At 35.5% G+C, this 12,262-nt stretch overlaps 2 protein-coding genes across 2 annotated transcripts; one reads left to right on the forward strand and one right to left on the reverse strand.

Annotated features, from left to right (window-relative positions):
• Nucleotides 1–344: 344 nt before the first annotated feature.
• Nucleotides 345–3,888, reverse strand: TRIADDRAFT_60605 (uncharacterized protein; the record flags this gene model as incomplete). Its single annotated transcript, XM_002116595.1, has 13 exons — nucleotides 345–421; nucleotides 621–652; nucleotides 764–827; nucleotides 948–1,009; nucleotides 1,112–1,155; nucleotides 1,298–1,323; nucleotides 1,432–1,471; nucleotides 1,580–1,793; nucleotides 1,931–2,108; nucleotides 2,352–2,487; nucleotides 3,435–3,507; nucleotides 3,699–3,757; nucleotides 3,874–3,888. 13 exons carry the CDS (start codon nucleotides 3,886–3,888, stop codon nucleotides 345–347), a joined length of 1,020 nt encoding a protein of 339 aa, XP_002116631.1.
• A 3,371-nt stretch (nucleotides 3,889–7,259) lies between these two features.
• On the forward strand, nucleotides 7,260–11,368 carry TRIADDRAFT_31058 (uncharacterized protein; the record flags this gene model as incomplete). The annotated part of the gene is made up of 21 exons (XM_002116525.1): nucleotides 7,260–7,351; nucleotides 7,493–7,583; nucleotides 7,853–7,973; nucleotides 8,092–8,166; nucleotides 8,317–8,388; nucleotides 8,577–8,656; nucleotides 8,742–8,822; nucleotides 8,996–9,121; nucleotides 9,206–9,259; nucleotides 9,365–9,419; nucleotides 9,541–9,668; nucleotides 9,751–9,802; nucleotides 9,897–9,973; nucleotides 10,056–10,118; nucleotides 10,195–10,244; nucleotides 10,336–10,405; nucleotides 10,526–10,587; nucleotides 10,666–10,755; nucleotides 10,856–10,955; nucleotides 11,069–11,126; nucleotides 11,238–11,368. Coding segments are annotated over 21 exons (1,728 nt in total), but the record flags the coding sequence as incomplete, so codon positions are not given.
• Between the last annotated feature and the right edge of the window lie 894 nt (nucleotides 11,369–12,262).

A 12,262-nucleotide genomic window follows, 5' to 3' on the forward strand; every position in this document is an offset into this window, starting at 1 on the left:
ATTTCATTATTAAGAAACTAACTTTTTTTGACTGATGTTGAACTAGTAAGGTAAACAAAAGTAGATACTTTCATATTAAACCTATTTTCCTATACTGTCATGCTAATACAATAAGTAACCAATGCGATTTTTAAGTTGTAAAGTTTCATATTGTAAAAATATTGCTAATAAAGTCAAATAGAAATAAATTGTAGGCTTAATACAGTAAAAATAAAATGCACTGTATGCTAAGCCTGTTATGCACACTATTTACATCAATGGAAAAATTTCCTATGTAATACACGAATGACAAAAACAACAATTTTTATAGTACAAAATTTTAATAGTCCTCTTTTGATCTACTTTCAGCTTAATGAGTTCTTTGAAGATAGTCGGCCATTAATTTCATTGCCGGCATAACGATCATCATTCACTATATCTACTGAGCATTAAAAAGTGGAAGATACATTTTATTGTTGTCGTTGTAAGATTACGTAATCTTAGCGTTAATATTGGAAATGCTAATGTGCTATCGACATTTCGGACTTTGCAAAAATTTGGTTAAAATAAATGCAGACTAACATGTATGGAGACGTAAATATGTGGTGAAAGAAGATATATATATAGTAATATTTACTTACCGATATGAATATCATCTTGTTCATTATTTAACCTATAGTAATGGAGGACAACCCGTCAGTGCTCAAGACTGCTACGTTGTACAACATTACAGCTTCAGTCACAACGCTCCCAAGACATAAACAGCAATCATACTCAATCTTACCTTCCATTCATATCACTGGAACTCATTACCATTGAGCTACTGCTACTACTCATACCTGTCGATCCTAGTACATTAAGGTCATGATGGATCACATTTTAGAATGACACAAACAGCATTATCTGAAGCCTATGACTAGTTTAAGCTAATTTTGGGTGGTTAACATATGATTGTATTGAGAACGTACCAAAAACTTTATCTCTTACACTTGACCGCTGTTCTTCAGTATGTTGTGGACATCTCAATGTCCTAAAATAACAAATATTAAAAAGTAACGAGTCGCTGTAATGATAATATCCCTTAATCTTCGCACTACAACAAAGGCGCTCTATATAAGAGCAGATGACTTACTTAATACAGATACGGCCTGTATGTTCAGAAATTACACCACAATACTACAACATTTTAAGATTGAATAGGATTAGAATTACTGGTACCAGTTTTTATAACAATATTTCACATAACAGTCCGCCGATGACTGGTTACCATGAAAAAGTAAGCTGACTTGGGAACTAATAGTGTCGACTATCTTTATACCTTGTTTAAAAATTCTTCTCGGTCAACTAAAATAAAATCAGCAATATTTGTACATATTAAATTAAAACGAACTTGAAATTTTTGATGTTACTTAGATATTATTAATTAGATAAAGAGATAGTCAAGTTAGATACCTATGGACATAGCAGAGTAACTGTCCAGACTAAGTTGTTTCTATGAAACGATATAATTTCAAGTTTATTAATATAATATCGATTGTCTGCTGTGAGATTATAACACTGTCCTTTAATTATACAGTAATGATGTAAAGCCAAAGCAGACCTTGTCTTTTTCTACTTCAAAATTGCCATCTTTAATGACTTTCTTAACGTTACTTAAATTTCCTTTATTTTTGCTAGGTTTATTCTTATTACTGGAGCGTCCTGATTTATCTCGCCGTAATCGCTTAGCTTTTCGCTCTTTGGCGGCTTTCCAGTCTGTATCCCCATCGTCATTGTCACTGTAATCGCATTTATCTTCTGAGTAATCATTCAACCTACAGAGTTAAAAGTTATCAAAATAGACAATCCAATTAATTATACGTGATATGAAAATGATATGCTAAAAGTGTAGTTTCGTTCGCGACAATCGAACAATGAATTATACAATCATAAAGAAAGTCAATTTTTGTACTTTTTGCTGGCAATTCTTCTACTAATTCTGCCCATTCCCAAACATTTTTCTAGATGTGGGGCAAATCGCGAGGCAGTAATTGTTCTTTGGCATTCCGGACAACTAACTTCCAAGGATTTATTTCTAGCACCTTCCGTGATTTCACTGAATATGTCACCTCGAACAGAATCACTGATTTCTGTTAAAGAAATCAAGCATTATCACTCATTAACCATCCATGTCTTAATTTTAAGTATTTCACTGAGCTATACCGAGGCATTATATTGTAATCAGTAAAAGACGTAAATAAACCGAAATAATTTTCAATATTCGAATGAAGGTATAAAATTAATATTTAGAAGATTCTAGTAAATTACTGTAGAAATATTATTTTGTATCCAATTGCTTCTAGTAACTAATTTCATTTCCGTAAAATACTTACCGTCATCTTTGCTTATTGGCATGCAGTCTAAAATATTGAAATAGCCAAGTTGTACTGATCTATCAACATCGTAGCAGGTGCCCAAAGTTATTTCATCCACCATGGTTTCATAAAAGTACTGACTTAACTTTTCCGCCTAGTTAGGGTATGCATATATACGTTAGTATATTGCTAAGCTTAAAATATCTACACTAGAATTAGCGGTTAATGTGTGTTATTAAGTTGAAGAGCTGCTGGGTTGCGGCTATTTTCAACTTAATAGTAAAATCTATCTTTCTTAGCATGGTCAGGTATATTTATAACATTGGCGATTGTGAGTAGAATAAACAAGCATCTTTTGTATTAAGGACGGATTAACTGCTATTTCCTTTGATAAATATTGATTAGTTAGCATGATTAATTGTAGTCATAAAACCTAATATCCTAAATCTATATCCACTGATAGAGAAGGGTATTTACAGTAAGTGATGCTGTCAAGAAAGATAACGCATGCAATATTTCATCTTTGCAGTGTATAAGATTTCATTCTTAATGTAGAAAAAGTAATTTATACGTTATTTTGGATTATTGGCATTACACAGAATTGTAAGAATGATAGGCAATTTCATAACAGTGCAATTTGTGTGGCAGCCAGTAACTTTTGCTAAAGGTACATTCGCAAAGGCCGTCATGGTGAGTCGTATCTGTGATTGGCTACTGCAAGGCCATGTAAAAGAAAGCTGGCGATGAGCTAGCCAACTCATCCACAGACTAACTTGGCAATGCGATGTAACAACTTCAGAACGAAGTAATAATTAATATTACGATATAGGGTACTAGCATTCATTTCACGATAATGCAATCACTTTATACAAATTAATTATTCAATTGATTTACAAGCAGACGTTGAAAAATATCAGTTACGCTAGTATGTAATTGACCATACGGCAGAAATTATGCATATTGCCCATGGCAGGAATGATATTACAGTATCTAGCATACCGTCAATATCAGATCATTTACTAAATATAGTTGATGGCAATGAATTTACTTTAGCCGGTAAACAATCTCAGTCCTTGATTTCTATTAGCACAGTTTGGTTACCTGGTCACCGGTCATATTTCGTAGCTCATTATGATCGTTACACCTTGATGAGGCTTGTTGACTGCTATCTAGCCTATGAATTAAAATCAATTAGGAAGTAAAATTGTTAGTGTGGAATAAAGGATAATTTTACTGTTGAGAAAATTGAATGTAAAAAAACTGCAACATGATATTCCATTCTAGAAATGAAACTAGCATTTGATGATTATGAATCCAGTGAGAAAGCTAGCAATCAAGCATGGGAAAAGGAGTTTATTGGCTTACCCTACGTATCGCCTGCTACTCATATCAAGATGATCAAATTCAAATTCAATTGTAACACGCTAGTTCATAAAAATAGAGTAAAATTGTTTTTGCAAGGGGCAATGGAGCGTTTCTACAATTCCTCTATCGAATGACATCAGTCATTGCAGGCATCCAACGGCATCAAATGTGTTACCGTGCAAACTAACATATTGGCTGATTGAGTATTCTAACGCTAGGAGATGCATAGCCGTCATTTGTCCAAGTGTAAACTGGATACAATCGCAAATGCCTGGATGGTATCCTTTACGATAGGCATTTTTGTAGTTGTGATTCATCTTTCAAGGCGCGTATGATGAGCCGATATTACCATGGTAATTGTTATTGAGTACTTGGGCAAGAAGTTGAACTATTGTTTGGAGTGTGTATTATGCGCGAAATGATCCGGCAGTCCTACTGTTATTGTAATGAATAGCAGTATCGTGCCTAACTGATTTCATCAGTAGAAAGAATGGTAAGACAATCTAGTCTATCATTGAACGATAGTCTTGGTCATAATGATTGGTGATGTAGGCAAGATGAAAATCAATGGATTGTTGACCCCAAACCCACCCATCTAGGCTAACAACCTGCTGGTACTAGGCTTGCATGTAGCGTTGTTTGAAAGTCGACTTGATTGTTGATTCAGTTACTAACGAAACGTTTGAAATATTGTGGTTGAATGCGTGCTATTCTATAAGCTAGAAGGAAAAGTAGCTGGTGATTGATCCTTTTTTCAAAAGCAATGCAAATCGCCTAGTTGAAATGGTATGTTATGACCACCGTCTCAAGCCATGCAAGATTGCATACCATGATGAAAGGACGCAATCCATTTCCATCGTCTGTAGCACTATCGATCAACTTGTTGGGCCATTTCAATGACTAAGCAGTGGGATAACAACGCTCTGCCTTATTTTATCCACCACATTGAAGTGAATGAATTGGATGATTGAATATAACCTACGTATGCCATTGATATGATAGCAGCATATCAACCACTGTCATTTCTTCTCGTCATAGACGGTAATGGTCAAGCAGTGATCGTTTAATCAATGAAATGGTTAAAATGTTTTGAGCCTATGGATAAAAAGTGACCACTTACCTAAGTGGATACGAATCTTCTGCCATAATTTTCAATGGAACGAATAATTACATTTTGTTCAAAGAGATTTCACGATAGCTGAAGAATTCGACAGTAGTTGCAATCACTGCTATCCAATTGGAATGCCAATGGCCACTGAAATTCCAGTCCAATGGCGGATTGAGCAAAGGACTGCTGGAATCCAAATTGAAGCAACCGTCAAGACGTGCTACCGACGTATGACGCCACTACCACTGACACCACCAGTGTGTCGTACCAGTCTTGACTTCTCTTGTGCGACTGTGCAAATCTACCGCCTAATCTCGGTATCAAGCTGACGAGTTCTTACTCGTATCAATCAATCATGACTGACTCTGCGGGTCGAGTCTACCGTCAAAAATAATATCAAGCATTACAAGGTGAATGAGTTTGAAGTGTTGATGGTAACGTGGGCTAGTTGTGCGCACGAGCACACTTCATGCTTGCAGTTTGGAATGCTACAGTACAGTACAGTACTGTCCGCAGCCAAAGTTCTGTACAGTACTACAGTACATGGACTGTACACTGTAAGCAAGGCTACGGTACAGACTTGTACTGTACAAGGTAAAGACCGTAAAGGAACGTGGGCCAGTTGTGCGCACGAGCACACTGCACGCCTGCAGTTTGGTATGTTACAGGGCTTACAGCATACAGTACTGTAGTTAGACCAGACCTGTATTACAGTACTGTACAGTACAGTGTACAGTACAGTAGCCAAAGTCCTGTACAGTACTGTACTACAGTAGATGGACTGTACACGGTAAGCAAGACTACAGTACAGTACTGTACATCACACAGGGTAAAGTAACGTGAGCCAGTTGTGGGCACGAGTACACTTCACGCCTGCAGTTTGGTATGCTACAGTAGCCAAAGTCCTGTACTAGAGTACATGTACTGTACAGTACTGTACTGTACTGTACACTGTAAGCAAGACTACTGTACTGTACTGTACTGTACTGTACACAGGGTAAAGTACTGTAGGCGAATTGTACTGTACACTGTACAGCAGTTTGGAATGCTACAGTACAGTACTGTCCGCAGCCAAAGTTCTGTACAGTACTACAGTACATGGACTGTACAGTACAGTACAGTACACTGTAAGCAAGGCTACGGTACAGTACAGACTTGTACTGTACTGTACAGTATAAGGTAAAGACCGTAAAGGAACGTGGGCCAGTTGTGCGCACGAGCACACTGCACGCCTGCAGTTTGGTATGTTACAGGGCTTACAGGATACAGTACTGTAGTTAGACCAGACCTGTATTACAGTACTATACAGTACAGTACAGTGTACAGTACAGTAGCCAAAATCCTGTACTGGACTACAGTAGATGGACTGTACACGGTAAGCAAGACTACAGTACAGCACACAGGGTAAAGTAACGTGAGCCAGTTGTGGGCACGAGCACACTTCACGCCTGCAGTTTGGTATGCTACAGTAGCCAAAGTCCTGTACTAGAGTACATGTATTGTACAGTACTGTACGTACACTGTAAGCAAGACTACAGTACCGTACTGTACTGTACTGTACAGTACTGTACACAGGGTAAAGTACTGTAGGCGAATTGTACTGTACACTGTACAGCAGGCATTGTACCGCACGACCAAACCGTACAAGCGTCGCATACAAATCGCATGACACTAGGCTATGGTGTCACCTGTGGCCATTCACAATGCTACAGTGTGACTCGTGACAATGGTGAGCCGTTGTGAACCCCATAACCCCCAAGGGCGCGGCTGCAGGTGTTGTCCATAGAAACCTGCTGGCTAAACGTGCAAAGTGGCAGAGAAATCAGTCACTTGAATGCAGTAGCGATTGCTATCCAACCACACAGCCAGTTGCTTCCTTCATTAATTAAGCAAGGTATCCAAGCAATCTTCTACCAAGTCTATTGGAAGCTTGATCGCATAGCACCCAAAGCTTTAATCTTCTCCAATTTTGATTACAATCATAATAACTTATTCAGACCGTTAAGAATAGATAAATATGAGTCATGAAGATAATGGTCATAAAATTTATCCACCTCGCAGAAAGCCTGGCAGCAAGAGAGCCTTTCCAAAGCGAAGGTATACTACAAGTAGCATCAAGGGATAGCGTTATACCATTGCAACAATAGACTAGAATGATAGTGTTAATGACAACAGCTGATCAAGTCATTACAACGTGTACCTTCAGGGATATTATTGTATGAAAAACGTGTTGTTGACATTGATATTATTGACATTTGGACATTTCCCTAATTCAAATGGTTGTGTAATATAAATTAATACTTTTACTTGTGTATGATTCAATCAACCGTGCTTAGCTTGTATCTCCATTGTAAGCTAGGTAGCTACTTGTTTAATTATACTATATTGAAGTCAATGAGAATTTGCTATAGCAGTATCTTGATATAGAGCTATCATCAATTCTAATATCACCTAGACAAGACGAATTGAAATGGAACGGTTGGGGTTATAAAGATTCCGTTTTTCACATCAATAAAGATGACTGTGTGCAATATTCAGGAGATAGGTTAGCAATAGCAATTCAACTGATTTTACATTTCCTACCGTAAGCTCTTTCTAGCAAGCAGCTTTATCCACGTAACGATTCTAGTCATCACCATAGTATACTGCTTTTGTTATCTCAAAGAGTAACCTTTCATCTCAATAGGTATAGCATTAGCGGTCATGAATTTCCTGAATTAAGAAAATGGATGGTCGAACGCTGCGGTGTTAGTCTGGATGATAAAACCTTTTCTCAGGTATAATACTCTGATAATAGAGTGTCATGCATTTTTATCTTCTATTTTGACAAGTGTAGCGTTGAGGCACCATGCTATTGCAACAAAGTATGTGCAAGTAATGTTTATTGTTGAGTTATTGAATAAGTGGATAACTGTTTTACAGTGTAGGTAGCAATTACCGTACAGTCAAGAACTGTTATTATTAGTAAGGGATCAATCATACGCGTATACAATCGTAAATAGGTCGTCTCTTGCTGAATAATTTATGTATTATAATTTTTCACTAGAATGTGCCCAAAGCAGTTGATTTGCCCGCAATAATTTCAAATGACGCTTTTGTACGTGATTTGAGTACAACTGGTGTCGCAGTATCCATGGATGCTGAAGACAGGTTATTTCGAGCGCATGGTAAATCTGGCAATGAATACCACTATATTGGATAGTACAATATCCCTGTTTCTAATCAACCTATTCATGGCGGTTTATTTCAACTTCGCATAGTAATTTTCGTATCGTTCTTTTTAAGGACATACATTGGCTGAACTGTATGATTTGAGGCATGGTAAATTTAAGCGAATCCCAGATATAGTGGCATGGCCCGGTAAGTCTCTACGCATTCTCAATCACTACATCAATAATATTACTATCTTATATTCACACTCATACTTTGATAAAAAATTGCTTAGCTTCAATGGTGTATACATCACAAATCACAATTAAAATCCAGGTTCATTTCAATTTTAAATCCTAGAAAATCACGATCATGTTGTAAAAATTGTTCAACTAGCATCGAAGCATGATGTCTGCATCATACCTTTTGGAGGTAATTATAATCAAGATTACACCATTGAACAGACATAATTTGTAACTGCGGTAAAAGATGAAATACTTTTATACTTATACTTTTGTTCGTTTTATATAATTATCAAGATATGGCAACTTTTATTTTTTCAAATTGAATGTGACCGTTAATCTTTGTAAGATATAATTGATCCAAATTGTGTAATGCAGGGGGCACTACTGTAAGTGGAGCTTTGCTATGTCCAGAGAATGAAAATAGAATGATCTTGTCCTTAGATACATCTGAAATGGTATGCAAGATTTAAATAGGTGCTTCATTTTCATTAACTAGAATTTACTATTAACAGTTAAGCAATACTTGATACTTAAAATTAGGATCGCATATTATGGGTCGATCCAGAAAACTTTCTCGCTCATGTTGAATGTGGTATAATTGGCCAAGACTTGGAGCAACAGGTTACATCGCTTTACACTTCACCTCAATGATATCATTAAAGTGTTTTACTGAATTATAATTTATGAATTAGTACATGAGATGGATGACCATTAAACCAATATAAGGCTTTTATTAAAGGTGTAATTAAAGGTCATTATTCTATTTTGTGCTTTCTTAATTGTAAAAAAATTAGCTAGCTGAATACGGTTTTTGTACTGGACATGAACCGGATTCAATGGAATTTAGCAGCTTGGGCGGCTGGGTTGCCACTAGATCTTCTGGGATGAAAAAGAATAAATACGGCAATATCGAAGATATGGTAACGTTGCAATTGTATTTCACTTACAACAGAAAACTATTAATGTATCGGGGTCGATAATGAATTATTTACTTCCGCTTTTAGTTGATAAGGGTTAGAATGGTTACAGCTAAAGGTACCATCGAAAAGTCCTGTCAGGTTAGTAGGAGGATATCAGGTGGAAATAGTCATGAATTCTTTTCGATAATTTGTCAATTATTTTACTTTACGTAATCTCGATCATAACCACTATGCAACGACTAGGTTCCTCGTATGTCGACTGGCCCAGATATTCATCATTTCATATTAGGCTCAGAAGGTACTGTTATAATTTAATTTTTAATATTACATTTAAGTTAATAGACTTAATACAAAAAATATTTACATATGATAATATTCTATTCTGATTTGAAAATGTAAATAACACCTCTTATGATTAGGAACGCTTGGAGTTATAACCGAAGTAACTTTAAAGATTTCGCCTTTGCCAAAGTGTAAAAGATATGGCTCTATTGTTTTTCCAAAGTTTGAAAACGGAGTTGCATTTTTAAAAGAAATTGCTGCAAAAGTAGGAATAGCTGATCTGCTAATACTCTCATATAGTAACACTGTTGCATCTTTTTCTAACTATAACTTACGAAATATTATAGCGTATTGCTCCTGCATCTATCCGTTTATTGGATAATGATCAGTTTCAATTTGGTAATTATAATGCTTCCTTTCATGCTTTATTCTATCTGCAAGTATTCTATGAAGTAATATCATTCGCTAATGAGATCGATTTGATTTCTATTAGGTCGAAACTTGAGACCTCCTAAGACTTCTATCTTTGCAAGGCTAGCCGATAAGTTGAAGACCTTATATGTTGTTAATGTAAGTATCTTTTCAAAAATTGATAATTTTTCTAGCATGTGATAGCAATAAATCCTAAAATTTTACTGTTATTAACTCGTAGTTTAAAGGCTTTGATCCAAATTCGTTGAGCCTGGTGACTATCGTTTTTGAAGGAACCGAAGAGGTCAAATAAGCTAAAGAATTTTTAACGTACTTTTACTAAGACTATAAGCTATAATATCGCTAATTTTATTTCATAGGAGGTAGCTTTGCAGCAGAAAAACATTTATGCTGTCGCTAGTGATCACGGGTAATACTGACATATATTTTTAAATAGAATGAATGCATGCTATATTTCAAGAATAATGATATATCTAAATGATATTGACATTGATTAATAGTGGCTTAAATGCTGGTGAAGAGAGTGGAAAGGCTGGCTATATGTTAACATTTTCTATTGCCTATCTGCGGGTATATTCATTGTTAATCATTTAATTATTACTAGTGTTAGCGCTCTTTTATTCATCTATTGGCAGAAATGAGTAGATATGTGATATATTATAGTTTATTCAAAAATTGGTTATTACTTAGGATCTGGGATTTGACTATTCTTACATGGCTGAATCGTTTGAGACAACGCTCCCATGGAATAAGTAATAACAAACGATTTGATGATAAGTTCCAACTAGTGATGTGCTCTAAATAGATCATGTCATGCTATTTTGCTATAGGGTTATTGATGCATGTCGCAATGTTAAACATGTACTTCTTCAAAAGTGTAAAGAACATTGTGTTCCATGTGAACCGTTAGCAACATCAAGGTATATATATACGTATATATAGTTTGACTTTATTATGTTGTAACTGATTGGCTTTATTCGTCATTTTGATATCTAAATTTGATGTCATTTCAAATATTAGAGTTACGCAAGTTTACGATACTGGAGCTTGTGTCTACTTTTACTTCGGGTTTCGTTATACAGGTTTAGAACATCCAGTTGAAGTCTATGAGAGCATTGAGGTTTGCGTCAGTTATTGTACAGTTACTACGCTTTATAAATATTCACTGTGAGTATATGGCATTTTAACTGTTGTACTTTTCTTCCTGTATATTATTGCATTACAACAAATTAGCAAGCTGCAAGGGACGAAATTCTTGCTTGTGGTGGTAGTCTTTCGCATCATCATGGAGGTCTGTTGAACCGTAAATAGCACATCATATTCTATAAGGCTGTAAACGATTTTTCTCGGTGTAGACGAAAGCTGCTGGTGTTTTATTGATTTGCATTCTATTTTAATGTAGTTGGTAAGATACGCAAGCAATGGCTACCTCAAACTGTCTCTACGGTTGGACTACAAGCAGTATCTGCTATTAAAAAAGAACTTGACCCTCACAATATATTTGGATGTCAAAATTTGTTTTCAAAACTGTAAAACCTTAGGTTTGTGGACTGACGCTTAAAATTTGTGTTTGGATCAATTAAAAGAGAATTAATACATCAACACTATGACCTCTGATGTAATATTTTCATTGGAAGCTGGAGTAGATTATCTTTACATTGAAATGTAATCCAGGGGTTTTATTATTGTCGAAAACTAATTTGTAAAGTGATAAATCACTAGTTGGAAAAATCTCGTAATAAATAAACCTAATTTCTGGCATAAACTCCATTATGATTACAGAAGCAGAGAGTTTACCAAGCTGTACTACTACATTGTATTATACTTGTGTCTAACGATCCAAAAGTTCGACTAGAGATATATTCGTTATCACTTAAACTTTGACAAATACGAATGTGAAAGTATTTATCAAATTATTATAGAAAAAGCTTGAACCAATGCAAATTCAATTTAGAACAAATATTGTAATTTTTTTCGAATTTACTAGCGCAAGTGGTGCTAATTCGAAGATTTACTTATATTATTGCATTGCGTTACGTTGCTGTAATAACTGGTTAGCATTTGAAAGCTGTAGTATGATTAAGGTGTAGCGATAACGACGACGATTGATTTTAAGTTATCATTTCTAATCCTGCAAGTACTTCAGGCCTGTACATCAACTTTTATAACATGAACACCGTCAATTATAATTCATTGTTGCGGATCTAGGCCAGGGAATGGATTAATTTGAAAATGTTGATAATCTTTAACTTATAAGCAATTCATTTTTCTTATACTCTACATACAGTGTCATTCATAAATTTATATCTGAAAAAAACAACTTGATGCTTTATTTTTAATGTTTACTATATCACGCAATGAAGTTTTTGGTTGCATCAAGACAAATTACCAATTCCAAGTATAGTAATATCCGAACATGCTTCCCAC

This window comes from Trichoplax adhaerens, genomic scaffold (genome assembly GCF_000150275.1).
Source record: "Trichoplax adhaerens TRIADscaffold_16 genomic scaffold, whole genome shotgun sequence".
In the NCBI taxonomy this organism is placed as follows: domain Eukaryota; kingdom Metazoa; phylum Placozoa; class Uniplacotomia; order Trichoplacea; family Trichoplacidae; genus Trichoplax; species Trichoplax adhaerens.